Consider the following 14,722-nt stretch of genomic DNA (forward strand, 5'->3'; position numbering starts at 1 on the left):
AACTAAGTCAATGTACTACTTGTTTGTTGTTGGATTGATGATGGTGTTCCGGGAGTGAAGGGCAACAAGCATTGCAGTCTTCCAGATGGTGCCACTACCTTACGACTACCTAAGTCGACTTGGGAGGGTGACAACTAAAAAGAAAGGATCAACGACCCTGCCAGCCTCCCACGTATAGCTGCAGATAGAACAAGGCAGCTATCGAGATGCTTGATGTCACAATGGTACCTTCCAGAATGTTTTTGTAGCTACAAATTTTCTTTTAAATACAAGTTTTCTTTTAAGTATTACTTGATTCAGGCTCAGTGTCATATACCTTGGTATCCATCAGTTCACCTCCAACATTTTTAAGTACAAGTGTGTTCTCTGTGAGTCTCTGCACATGTTCTGATGTTCCAATATATAATTGATTGTAGAAACATTACTTCGATAAGATTGGTTCGCGTGGAAAAAGGGGCTTTGGTCGCGGTTGGCAACTGCCATTAGTCGCGGTGGCCCAACCGCGACCAAAGTAGCGCGACTAAAGGCCCCCCCCTTTAGTCGCGGCTCCTTACGAACCGCGACTAAAGGCCCATCCACGTGGGCCGCAGGCGAGCGCCAGGGCGGAGGACCTTTAGTCGCGGTTCTTCTGGCCAACCGCGACTAAAGGCCTCCGCAGGGTTTAGGGTTTAGCCCCCCTCCCCCTAAATCTGGTTTCTTTTTAATTTGTATTATTTTATTTCTTTTGGGTTTTAATTTTGAAGGAGTTTCACATATTCTACGGTACTGTATACATACATGCATATGAATGTACAATTTCAAACAAATTTGAAATTAGAACCAAAAAGAATTCAAGAGGAATATACAATATATATTCAATATCGGATGACCATATACAATATATATTCAATATCGGATGACCATATACAATTTTGAACAAGTTAGTTACAAATTCTGGTGCATATAAAGTTCTACGTCATCGTAATAGTGTTCTCCTCTAGGATCGATGACTTCCCTCGCCAACCATCCAGCTAGTTCCTCTTGAAGTGGTCGGAAGCGAGCTTCTGGACTAAGCGTCTTCCGGAGGTTATTCCTCAGGATGTTGTTCTCACACGTCTGGTCCCGCTCATTGCAGTATCTCCGGATCCTCTCACAAACATAGTATCCACATAGATTGGTCCCCGGTGGCTGAATATCCCCAGTCGTCCGCACTGCCATTTTAAAATGTAGCTCTTTTTTGAATTCACCGACCTTGGTATCTACGAACCGTCTCCAAACCCTACGAGGCAAAGAAAATTAAATAAACAAGAGAGTTATTAATTAGTTACTTGATATTAGGAAATGATGAACGAAATAGGCCGATCGATATAGAGCGCAAATGAATGAAAATAATTACTTTTGCATCATTTTTCTCATGTCGGCCCAAAGCGCCGGATCCATATTCAGAGAGTCGTGGACGAGAACTGAGGAGGTCTGAACTTGAATTACCATAAGAATCCAGTGGAACCTGCGGACACGATACATGCACAGTCATGCATAACTCATCGATTAGCCACATACCATGCATGGAGTAAACAAAAGAGAATGTGCTCAAGACAGAAACACTCACCCAAAATGGTAAGGAAATAGAATATCACTTTTCTGTTGCTGTTTTCTAATAAACCGCCACAGGTCATCCTCCACGTCGGCGGGGTGGTGTTCTAACACATGTGAATTAACGATGTGTGGGTCAATGAACCCAACATCATGGATGTTCCTTATTCGCATTTCCCGCTTCTTCATTCTGCATAATATATAGCGTACACAACAAGATAGTTAGGACAATATATATATATATATATATATATATATATATATATATATATATATAGTGCAGGCCGGCAATGAACGAGATGGGGTAGAAATTAATAAATCACTTACAGAACGTAGCAACTGATGATAGATTTGTCGAGGTCGCGCAGATTGAACAGCTGGAACAATTCACTCAGAGGAATTTGTACCCAGTAATGTTTGAAGTGATGCTCATATTTAACTTCCGCATAGATATAGTCTTTGGCGTTTTCATGTTTTATGTAACCCTTGTACCAATTTAGCAGACCTAGCATTTGTCGAGGTAGATCCCCTTCCTGCGCAGGCTCGACGAGAGGGCCATTCTTCACATATGTAAATACTACGTCCTTCATTGGCGCCTCATCAAGGCCTAGCAGTGCACGAAGAGTGATACCTAACTCGGCCGCTTGTTCTCTGGCACTCGTTACAGTCAATCCATGTGCTGCCGCAGCTGCTATGATATCGGGGGCATCCGGATCGGCGGCTTGCACTATGAGCGGGGCGATCGATTGTTTACTTTGTTCCCGAGCTGGGCAACTTCTTTCCCCTTTCTAATTTTGTCTCGGCCTCGTCCTCCAAGGCTTTCTTCTTCGCAGACTCTTGGTTCCTCTTGAACGCGAGTGCTTGCCTACGAAGTTCACGTAAATAGTCGTCAGGCAGATTCTTCGCGGCTTGGGACGGTGTGTTCAAAAATGACTTAGCCCACTGCTTTTCCTTGTCAGAATATACTGGCTTGGGCTCGCCCTCTATTTTCTTCTTGACGCTCGCCTTCCATTTCTCTAAATCAGCAGCCGCGCCCGCCTCGACTTCCTCGGCACTACTTTCCCAAGACCTCCTGGGGAGAGGCTTCAGTGATACCTCCGGTACCTTTGTTTTCTTAGGTACGTAAGGGTCCGGGTTAATAACCCAGGACTGCTTCTGCTTCTTCGCCGGAGGTGGATTGGGGGGCGGTACCGGTGTCTGATCACCCGCCGGACGAGGACTGGGGGGCGGCGGCGTCGGCTGACGTGAATGAGGTGTATTAGGTGAAGCACCACCGCCACCGTCACCGCCACCGCCACCGTCACCGCCACCGCCACCGCCACCGTCACCGCCACCGCCACCACCACCACCGTACGGGGGTGGACTTGTTGGCGCCTCGCCTGGAAACTTGATAAATTTCTTCTGCCATAGAATGAACTGGCGCTTGACATCTCCAAGTCTTTTCACCCCTTCAGGTGTAGCAATGTCAATGTCCAGGTCCTCAAACCCTTGGACTATCTCCTCCACCGTGACACGAGCATAGCCATCTTGAATGGGGTTGTTGTGGTGGAGTGCTCCAGGTGGCAAAGCACTGCCGATGGCTACCTTCATGGACATGTTCCCGATAGGATAATACAGATGACATGCTTTCATCTCCTTTATATCGTCCACGGGGTAGCGAGGAGGCTCCGGTGCAGTAATTTGGACCACCAGAGGCTCCGGTGCAGTAATTTCTATCGTCGGTGCACCAGCCGGTGAGGCCTCCGTGGAAGCCACGCTGCTTCTTCTCCGCTGCTGGCTTCCGAGATCCATTGGATGATCTTCAGCATGCTGCGCCCGAGCTGCATCTCTTTCGGCTACTAGTACACTCACGGTTTCCTTCAGCACATCCATTTCCGTTACCAACTTCGCCACAACATCTGCATCCCGATCCATCTTTCTCTTACGGCTTCTGTAACCGTACGGGTCATCGTTCTGGGGGAACCCTACTTTCCACGGAATGGGCCCCATGCCTCGTATACGTCCTCCGTGTTCAGGATTCCCGAGGGCTTTTGTCAGGGCGTCGTTCTCTCTGTTGAACCTGATCCTCCCCTCTTGAGCCTCCCTCATTGCCTCAATAAGCTTTTTGGTGGGTGTAATTATTTTGCCCTGGTAAACACACTCCCCTGTCTCCGGGTTCAGCGATCCCCCATGCCCGTACCACCAGCTTTTGGCCCTTGGGTCCCATCCCTCCGTACCTGGACGGATTCCTCGCGCCCTCAGCTCGTTCTCCATCTTCTCCCACTTAGGCTGCCAAAAGCGATACCCTCCTGGCCCCATTTTATGATTGTACTCCTTCTTGGCCGCATTTTCCTTATTTTTTTTCGATAGTTCAAGGAACTGCTCCGATTTCTTTTGCTTCACAAATTCTGGCCAATCATGTTGCAGTTTCTCATATTGTCCTTTGAAATTCGGAGTCTTGCCCTGGTTGACAAAGTCATGGGCTAGATTTTGCTTGTATTTCCGGAATGCGTTGGCCATCCTAGAAAGAGCGAACTGTTTGACTAGCTTGCGCCTCTCCTTGTTTTCCGCAATCTTGTTACCCTCCTCATCGTATTTGCGGTATTCCGGAGGTAGAACGAAATGTTCCATAAGCTTGTTGAAGCAATCTTTTTTTTCTCTCTTATCGACAAAAGTGAAACCAACACGTGCCTTCTTTGGCTCATTCCACTCCTGGCGGGTGATCGAGACGTTGTCTCTAACAACGGCTCCGCATTGGCTGACAAACTTGGTGGCGTTCTTGCTGGGCTCCAGCGGCCTGCCGGTTGCTTCGTCGACAACATCGATGGTGCATGTTTCTCCTGGTTTCATCGTCTTGGTTGCGCCACGCTTTGACGACGTACTCGATTTTTTCGACGATCCGGCCGAGGGCTAAAATAAGAAAGAGAGTCGCGCGCGTTAGTACACACACGTTTATTCAAATCAGTTAGTTTGTATCACCAGACGCTAGCTCAATATGTATATATATATACCTCGGCGCCGGAGGTGGTTGCTACTTCCAATTGAAGATCGTCGTTTATCGTCGTTCCTTCGGCATCATCTGCTTGCTGACGGCGCCCTTCATCTTCACACTCAAGGTTCAGATAAGAAGAGATATCATCTTCTTCTTCTCCGGTCGGCACAAATGGAATATCGCCTTTTATGATGCCGAACATATGGTCTTCAGCGTCCGGATCATAGTTGTCCAGAATCGGGTCAGCTCTATCGTCCGCCATATGTCAGTCCTGAAAACATGTAGTCAAAACAAATTAATTGTGTATATGCATTATCACATCTCTTCTACATATAAACAGAGAGGGCGACGAGCGGGAGGCGAGAGGGGGGACGCAGTGACCGCGTGACCGAGAGACCGGTGGCGGTGGCGAAAGGGCGGTGGCGGTGCCGAGGACACATAACCCTCGCCGCCCCCTCTCGATCCGTATACGTGCGGTGGTTAAGTTATTTTTGTTATTTTAAAAGTGACAAACTTTTGTTAAGTTATTTTAAAAGTGACCGAGAGACCGGTGGCGGTGGTGAAATAGCGGTGGCAAAAGGAGGGGGCGAGGAAGGGGTGGGAGAGGGTGTCGCGGAAGAGGGAGGCGAGGACGAGCGCGTTGGCGTTGGCGCGTTGACGGCGTTGGCGTTGGCGCGTTGAATAGAGGTAGCGTTGGCGTTGGCGCGTTGAATAGAGGTAGCGTTGACGGCGTTGGCGCGTTGACGGCGTTTGGCGACGGTATGGCGTTACAATTTTAGTTCATTTTTTATTAAGTCAAAATTTTAGTTCATTTTTTATTAAGCCACACTTGAGCTTTCTCATTTAATACACTCCGCATCTTGACGGCGTTGGCGCGTTGACGGCGTTTGAATAGAGGTAGGCGCGTTGACGGCGTCAATTTTAGTTCATTTTGTATTAAGTCAATTTTTATTAAGTCAAAATTTTAGTTCATTTTTATTAAGTCAAAATTTTAGTTCTTTTTTTAGACAAAGTTTTTAATTAAGTCAAAGTTTTTAATTAAGTCAAAATTTTAGTTCTTTTTTAGTACCCATTTTAGTTCAATTTTTACTAGTTTTTAATTAAAAAAACTTATAGTTACACAAAGTAAAAAACAAAAAAACTAAAAAAAAAGAAAAAAAAGGCAGGCCGGGGCTCTCGTCTGCGCGCGCTCCTCCCCTCTCTCTCTCTCTCATGCGCGCACACGTGGCGGCCGCCGGCGAGCAGAGCGTGGCGGCCGCCGGCGAGCAGAAGCGTGGCGGCCGCGAGCAGCGGCGGGCGGCGGCGGCGGCCCGGCGCCTCTCCTCTCTCTTTCTCTCGCGCCGGTGATGACGAGGAGGCGGCCGGCAGCGGCGGCGCGCGCGCGGGCGTTACCGTACGGAGCGACACGGGCGCGCGGTACACGTACGCGGAGGGCGGCGGCGACGTACGAGCGGCGGTGACGGCGTCGCGGCGGCGACGGCGAGGCTCGGCGACGGCGAGGCGCGGTGACGGCGAGGCTCGGCGACGGCGACGTACAGGGCGCGCGAGCTCTCGATCGGCAGAGAGACGGAGCAGAGCGGCGAAGAAGACGATGTGTTTGGCGACGGTTCGGGAAAACTATTTATAGCCCCCCCTTTAGTCGCGGTTGGGGAGGAGAGCCGCGACTAAAGGGTACCCTTTAGTCGCGGTTTGCCAACCCAAACGCGACTAAAGGCTTTTTCGCCGGTTTCGTTCCCGCGCGCATACAGGACCTTTAGTCGCGGTTGGCGAATTACTTTTTGTTTTTCAAAATGTTAAAAATACAGAAAAACTCAGAAAAATAAAACTAATTCAATTCAAAATTTTAAAAATACAAATAATATATCAAAAAATTCAGAAAAATAAAACTAATTCAATTCAAAATTTTAAAAATACAAATAATATATCAAAAAATTCATAAAAATAAAACCAATTCAATTCAAAAATTTAAAAATACAAATAATATATCAAAAAATTCAGAAAAATAAAACTAATTCAATTCAAAATTTTAAAAATACAAATAATATATCAAAAAATTCAGAAAAATAAAACTAATTCAATTCAAAATTTTAAAAATACAAATAATATATCAAAAAATACAGAAAAATAAAACTAATTCAATTCAAAATTTTAAAAATACAAATAATATATCAAAAAATTCAGAAAAATAAAACTAATTCAATTCAAAATTTTAAAAATACAAATAATATATCAAAAAATTCATAAAAATAAAACCAATTCAATTCAAAAATTTAAAAATACAAATAATATATCAAAAAATTCAGAAAAATAAAACTAATTCAATTCAAAATTTTAAAAATACAAATAATATATCAAAAAATTCATAAAAATAAAACCAATTCAATTCGAAAATTTAAAAATACAAATAATATATCAAAAAATTCAGAAAAATAAAACTAATTCAATTCAAATAATATAAGCCTTAAGCCTTAGGATGGAGGTTTTGTTGCATAGTGATAGGATTCTTGTACCAAGGCCGAAGGTAAATCAATTACACTACATGTTTGACGCTTCGATGTCTTAGAAATACAGATTATTTTTATGTGAGACATGTCTAAGTTATATGTATTCCATTTTTTCAAGAAGAAAAGTTCAGACCTCTCACATAAAACACAATGTAACCACATGAAACCTAGTAAAGTTATAGTAGGAGCCCGAGCTATGGACATGGTGTTTTGGCTCATAGGTCTAAATAAACCTATTAAGAGAAATGCATTTTAAGTTTATTCTAAAATATTAAAGAAATCTGAAAATAATTACCGGATGTACATCTGGACATAGTATGTTCACTGGCAAAAAGATTGTGGAAAAAGTACATTTTATGTGGCCTAAGTAAAAAAGATAAAAACTTGTCAAGAAAAGCTATTTTAGGATCACTGAAAATTGTCTTTTTTACACAACCCATAAATAATATCTCTTCTTTGCGAAACTTACTGTGTGTGAACATAGAATGTCAAGATGTACGCGCATATTTGTTTTCAAATTTTTTGGACATTTTAAAATGTTATTTTTAGACAACGGGTGCATATGCACCTATGAGCCAAAGATGATTCCTCCGAGCAACTCATTATACATGCATGTATGGGCACTTCAAAATAAGATTATTTGTTGGATGAATGTAAACTTGAAGAATTTCAATGAATATATGAATGGCAACCATTACTATTCTGTTGTTGCTAGGTGTAGATATGTATACCTCAGTTGGAGCAATAGATGGCTGGGGGAAGAGCCACATGCACACATCACTGTTCCAGTCTTCAGGCAGCCGTTCAACAAACTTGACCTTGTCGTCTAAGAGGTTGTACCTGAACACGCATGCTTGATATGGCCCGAAATCATGATCACGATAGACGAAGTAGGCACATCCAGCACTGACAGCATCGCCGCTGAGCCGCGAGACGTCTGCGGCGAAGCTGTTGGGCCACCCATGGAATAACACGCGATCAGCCAGGCTCCCGCCGTCTTTCCTCACCCAGCACTCCTCCTCTTGTAGCCCGTGCACGGTCATCGATATGGAGCGAACCAGGCCGGGAACACTGGTTTTCCCAGCGAACACGTAATGGTGGCTAATGTAAACTGACACACACAGAAGCTCGCCACGGGACTCCAGCACGTAGTAGCGCTGGCAGTAGTGTTGATCGAACTCGGAGGGCATCCATGGCCTCGATACAACCTGCACGTTGCCGACGGCTACCTCGCTGCTGTCTGGCGTCGGGACTGTATCACCGGCGGTGATCAGGATCTTTCCGCGGTGATACACAGGGTAGAGGTCGAGAAACTCTGGGGACCTGAACGTCCTCTCCACAACCATCCATGCGACGTCACCGGGACGCAGGAGCGCCGCCCTGAACTTGGTCTTGGTCGCGTCGGCCTGCCCCAGCCGAGAGATGTGGTACACAAGGACGGCGCCGTCGCCGTAGACGATGCCACCGGGAGAACCCTCCCACCGGCCTTTCTCCTGCGGGAACGCGGGCAGGACGAGGGTGACGGCTCCGGTGATAGCGTCGTGGAGGCTGGGGCTGGGGCGCTCGCCGTAGTACCAGAGGCCGGTACCGTCGGCGCTGGCAACCCAGTTCCTATGACGGATGGACAACGGCGGCAGCGCCCAGTAGCTCGTCCTGGAGAAAATGCATCTCATATTGAGGAAGATGGACAGCGGAGTCATCATCATGTCGGGCGCGAGGAGCCATGGCAGGCCCAACTGCTTCCTCGTCGGATCGTGTGAATCGCGCCATGGCTTGCACACGGCGTGGAAACTGACCAAGTCGACGGCGTCGCGCAGGCGGCCGGAGATATCGCGGAGCACGTCCGGTAGAAGCTCGGGCGACTGGGACAGGGACGACGGCTCGTGCATATCTAGTGATCTCTCTGGAGCTGCTTCCTTCCGATCGAGGTGTGCGTGAGTGCATACTGCATAGCAGTCCCCTTGGTACATACAAGTAGAGACATACTATACACGTATCCGTGTCGGATCATGAATACCAAATCGACCAGGTCGTATACACGTACGAGTACTGATCACGTATTAATTCCGTGTTGCTTGTTTCTCCAACGTATAATGTGCTGCAATCAATGGCGGAGCTGGTACACAAGAGTTGGGTTCAGATGAACCCAACAAATTTCAGGGAACCTTCACTAATTTAATCTCTCACGTAGCTTATTAATACAAGATCATGCATAACTAGCATAGCTGACCCCAATGATATTTACCTCTAGCTTCGCCCCTGGCTGCAATTAGTTTCCTGTGTTGTCATGAGTTTCCCCGTGTTGGATAATGTTAAAGCAAACAAAACAACTTACAAATTGCAATTATTTTATCTGAGAGCTTAGTATAGTATAACTAGCAAGATGGGGCGCTGCGGCACACCGCGCTGTTGAGAGTACATTGGCTGTTCAATGCATATGTGACATTGACTATGTATGGAAATTTCAGTAATATATATATCTGGTGCAACTACTATGAGTGGGAACCTATAGCTCATTGGTAGATAATAAAGCAGTTGATTCTGCTTATCCAAGGCAAAACATCACATGCTCATGCGGTCCTACATTGAGAAGAACCATATGGTCTATGATTCACCCAGTCTGTCTAAAGTAGGTCAGATAGATCTGTAGTTAAGCCAACCTAGCAGGTTGCATAGATCAGTGAACCAACCATGTTAGCAGCAAGAGACTCAATACCTAGTGAAGCAATCGTCTCTATCTTTATAAAAGGCCTTAGTACATGATATCCATTGTATGCATGCTTTGGAGCCGACTAACAAATGAATGAATGACACGTTACCCTGCAAAGCCATCACAATAACTGTAAGGACTATTGTTTCCTTCGTTAGATGCTCAACATTTGTCACCGTCGGTGATGGCAATTGCCGCCATAAGCTTCTAAGTTCTTGCCTCAGTGGCATCGATGACCCATGTGATGGCAATGGCTCTATAACCCAAATAAATTAAGGATGGACATCTCACCATCAGCAATATAAGCAGAAATCGGCTCATTGTTCTTCTGAGAAAAAAAACCAGAGACCAGCAAGTTACATTACAGAATGCAAATTGACTAACATTGGCTAACGACTTGATACAGATGGGGCTAAACCCTAATCTTTGTAAACCTAAATTGTGAAACATCATTGCATCTACAGCTTAATTATCAGAATTGGTTCCTATTTCCCCATTAGAAGACATTTTGACTAAAAAAGCCATGAAGGAAGTGAAACATACTGCGGAAATACTCTTAAGCAAACTCTTGGTACCAAGTTCATCTCAAGGATATATGCATATGTTAAAAACCTGTGTGTGCATGATGAAAAAGACATATAGGTAGATTGTTACACACTTTTTTTTGAGATGAAGATTGTTACACACTTAGGAGTCTTGAAGAATCTATTTATTTGATATACACATGCGATGGATTAATATGAATTATCTAATTTAGCATGTATAAGCAGGCACTGACCAGTTCGTTGGGAGATGTGAGAGAAACTACATATTCCTGTATTGTCGCAATTGTTACAATCATGAACTTTTTTGACACCTTGTTGTTACTTATATTTCTTGGAAATGGGGAAGCCCCAACCTTTACATCAATCGATACATATGGCTTTTATTTAGATTCTATTTAACAAAAATCTGCCAAAATATTACACCACATAACCCGAGACCACCACTCGACACTTATAAACCCAATAATGGGTAATGCCATTAGGGCTCCATGCCCTAGAAACACGAACAACACAACACCAACTAACTACTAGGCACATCACTGAGTCAGCCTATGGCAGAATAGGAGTACACATTCAGTCTAGCATACACTCGCAGAGCGCCTCATGCTCTCGCTTTTGAAGCCGTCACCATCATCAAACCGCTAGTCCATTTTCAGAGGAGAGATCCCCATAGCCCCTTGCCAGGATGCCGCCACATCACCTCCACCCTGCACGCATCCATCGACACGCGAACGTCACCTAGACCCTAGTGCGCTATGCTGCCAAGACTCGTTGTCGTCGATTCGGAAGATGCAACGCCGCTCAGCCGCCACCAAAAAACGTCCACCGGTCTGACCAATGCACAACTGCAGATTATCCTAGCATGATACTTTTCCATGCTTTGAAGAACTGCTGTAGCTGAAATATATCCACCTTGCGAGGTAGGCTGCGCACCAAAATCCTGAAATTTGGGTGGTAACATTGTGGCTGAAATCTTTCGGGATGAAAATGAATCTTTGGTGTTGGAGCAATAGGCGACTTCTTCTTCTTCCACCATTTTCGATTCTCAACGATTTCCTGGACAAACAAAATAAAGTTTATTTCCAAAGGGAGTAAGTACTATAATTACATACGAAATTATATTTTTCACATATTGTATATATACCTGGATTGGCGCAATAGAGGGCTGGCGGAAAATCCACGTGCACACATCGCCATACCATCCTTGAGGCAGTTGTTCCACAAGCATGGCCTTGTCTTCGATGAGGTTGTATCTGAACACGAAGCATGGCTGATTTCGCTTGACGTGAAGATCCTGGTAGACGAAATAGGCACATCCCCCGCTCACAGCGTCGCCGCTCAGCCGCGAGGATTCCACGGCGAAGCTGTTGGGATACCCAAGGAACAAGACTCGATCGGACAGGCTACCACCGTGTTTGCTCACCCACCGCCACCGGTTCTCATCCTCGAGCGCGTGCACCCTCACCAAGAGCGCGCCAAGCAGGCCCGAAACACTGGCTTTCCCACCGAACGCTCGCGGGTAATCCTTTCTTACGTACATGGACACGCAGAGAAGCTCGTCACCGGACTCCACCACGTAGCTTTGCACGTAGAAGTAATCATCCTCCATCTCGCACGGCGTGGAGGGCCTCTGCACCGCCAGCACGTCGCCGACGCCAGCCTCGTCGTCCGGCGTCACCACTGGCCCGTTGACGACCATGAGCATCTTTCCGCGGTAATAGGAGAGGTAGAGGTTTTTCAAGTCGGCGGACCGGAACGTCCTCTCGACAACCATCCACGCGGCGTCGCCGGGACGCAGGAGCGCCGCCCTCAACTTGGCCGTGCCGTCATGGTCATGGTAGGAGCGTCTGCGAAGAAAAACTGTGCCATCGCGGTAGACGACCCCGCTTGGAGGACCCTCCCACCGGCCGCTCTTTTGCGGGAAGGGAGGCAGGAGGAAGGCGACGGCTCCGGTGAGAGTGTCGCGGAGGCTGGGGTTCGGGCCCTCGGCCAAGTACCACACGGCTCTGCCGTCTTCGCTGGTCACCCAGTTCCTCTCGCGGAAGGAGAACGGCGGCAGCGCGCGGTAGCTCGTCCTTAAGAAGATGCATCTCAGCTTCAGGAAGATGGAGAACCTCTTGTCCGGCGCCAGGAGCCACGGCAGGAGGCACTGCTTCGTCGTCGTCGGCGTCCCTGCTGTGTCCCGCCATGGCTTGCAGACGGCGTGGAAGCGGACCAAGTCGCCGGAGTCGCGCAGGCGGCCGGAGATCTCGCGGAGCACGTCTTGCGGCAGGTCCGGCCACTCGGAAAGGGACGACGGCGCGTGCATGCCGAATGATCTCTTGGGAGCTGCCTTGTTTCCGGTTGAGGTTGTGCGTACAAGTAGAGACATAGTATAGACATGTCCGTGTCGGATCAAGATTACGAATCAGGAACTGATTTTCAGTACACGTACGATCTCGAATCAGGTCGCTGTGGACCTTGTGGTTCATCAGGTTGTACACACTGTAGGATTATTGATCACGATACTACGGGAGAGCTGATTTTCGGGGGCACTTTAAGGGCACCACTAGTAATCGGATGCCGATCCTTTGCTTTTCATCGGACTAGTCCCGAACCACACGATTGCTTTCATCTAGAGCGTGGAATTGGCCAGCAAAAGGCCCTTCAATTTGTTTGCATGCAGCGCCATTAGTCCATTACTACTAATAATGGGAATTTATTACTCTCCTAATAACAGCTCCCTTGATTCTCGACAGAACAAACTGCTAGCGCCATGCAATTTGCTTCCATATGAAGAAATTTTATTTACAATTGTATAGTCCTCTTGGTTGCTTCCATGCGAAGATATTTTGTTTCCAACTGCAGTCCATTTGATTTTCGTTGAGACTTAATTTTGCCTCCAGTACAAATACTAGTTTTTTCTTCTCTCAGACAACATGATAGTTTGATATATTTTGTTTCTGACATAGATAAATATGCTTTAAAAGATCAAAGAGTTGCTTCCGTCTAATACTCACGGAGCCAGGAGTACAAAGTTGTGATATCAAATACATGTATTTGTAGTATTTTTTCCATGAATTTTAGCCTATATGTGAAGTTTTCGTCAAAATGATATGTAGTCAAACTACACAGCAGGCCTCTTGTGGATCCCTCATATATTGCTTCCAATGAGATATAGGTGTTCTACCAACAATGATTCAAAATAGAAAAGGCTTTGCTTCCACGATCGACGAGGCTGCTTCCAACTTAACCGGGAAAATATATATATTAGTTTCGATCAACAATGCTTCTGGTAGAGATTATAAATGTTTTCACTTAAATTGCTCCCACTGGAAAAATTGCTCCAACTGGAAAGAATTTAGTTTCCAACGCATAAACAATGTGATTCGAATGGCAACATAAATGTTTTGGGGTAACACTACATTGCTCGGAAGAAAGATTAGTTTCCATAAAAAATGCTTCCAAAGAGAATATAATTTGCTTTCAAAACAAACAAAAAGCAAATGCTCCAATGGTATCATAAATTGCTTCATATAGAAGTACAAGAAGAATGGATCATGGCCACGGTTTGGTATTGTGCCATATGGGTAAATCTCCGATATGTTCCACCGTGATAGCGATGGCATGCCACCCAGATGAGCCACCGAAGCACGTGTTCTACCTTGCCAACAATATCCAAAAGAACACCAGCACTCCGACCAATAATGAGGTCTCTGTGGCATTTGCCCATCATCATGATGATGAGCATTTGCCCATCATCATGAACCTTCGATAAATCAGGTGGGTATCAATGCAAATATGGAGTATTGATGGAACAAATTGATACTAAATGGGAAGCATGGTCAAACAAGAAGCATCAATATTCATGGCTAGGAAACATGATCAAGTCGAAGCATAAATGATAATTCCATAGAAGCACATAAAAATCTGAATATTTGGAAACATAAAAATTCCAGAAGCATTGGTACACTAGTGGCATGCATGCAGGAAGCATGAATTGCATCCGAAACCTTGAAAAGAAAAGCATATGAAAACAATGTTTTGTCGGATGCGTCTTGCATGCGCCCACATGCCTTACTCTGATCCTCAGCTACGCCTACCTAGCATTCCAGCCGCCATCGGGGCCAACGCGTTGGAACATCAGGAACGAAGGTAGTCATAAGCAACATAAATGAATCATGTACTGGATTTTCTTTTAAAATACCATATATATGACCTTTGATAAATCAGTTGGGTATGGAAGCAAATATGGAATAATTTTGAATCGAATTAATAGTAATTGGGAAGCATGGTCTAACTAGAAGCATCATACTTACTATAAGGCAGCATAAGAAATACTAGGTAAAAGCATGTAAATTTTAAAAATAAACTATAACATTGGTTGCTGCCAAATTTCTGTGTGTATGAATAAATCTCCATGGCTTGGAAGCATGATCAA

At 45.6% G+C, this 14,722-nt stretch overlaps 1 protein-coding gene across 1 annotated transcript; it reads right to left on the reverse strand.

Moving 5' to 3' along the window:
* Window positions 1–10,013: 10,013 nt before the first annotated feature.
* On the reverse strand, window positions 10,014–12,610 carry LOC139838341 (uncharacterized). The gene is made up of 2 exons (XM_071827750.1): window positions 11,447–12,610; window positions 10,014–10,085 (listed from the first exon to the last, which is right to left on the reverse strand). The coding sequence occupies exons 1-2, from the start codon at window positions 12,608–12,610 to the stop codon at window positions 10,014–10,016; spliced, it is 1,236 nt and encodes a 411-aa protein (XP_071683851.1).
* Window positions 12,611–14,722: the final 2,112 nt, after the last annotated feature.

The sequence above is a fragment of the Lolium perenne genome, chromosome 3 (assembly GCF_019359855.2).
Source record: "Lolium perenne isolate Kyuss_39 chromosome 3, Kyuss_2.0, whole genome shotgun sequence".
NCBI lineage: Eukaryota > Viridiplantae > Streptophyta > Magnoliopsida > Poales > Poaceae > Lolium > Lolium perenne.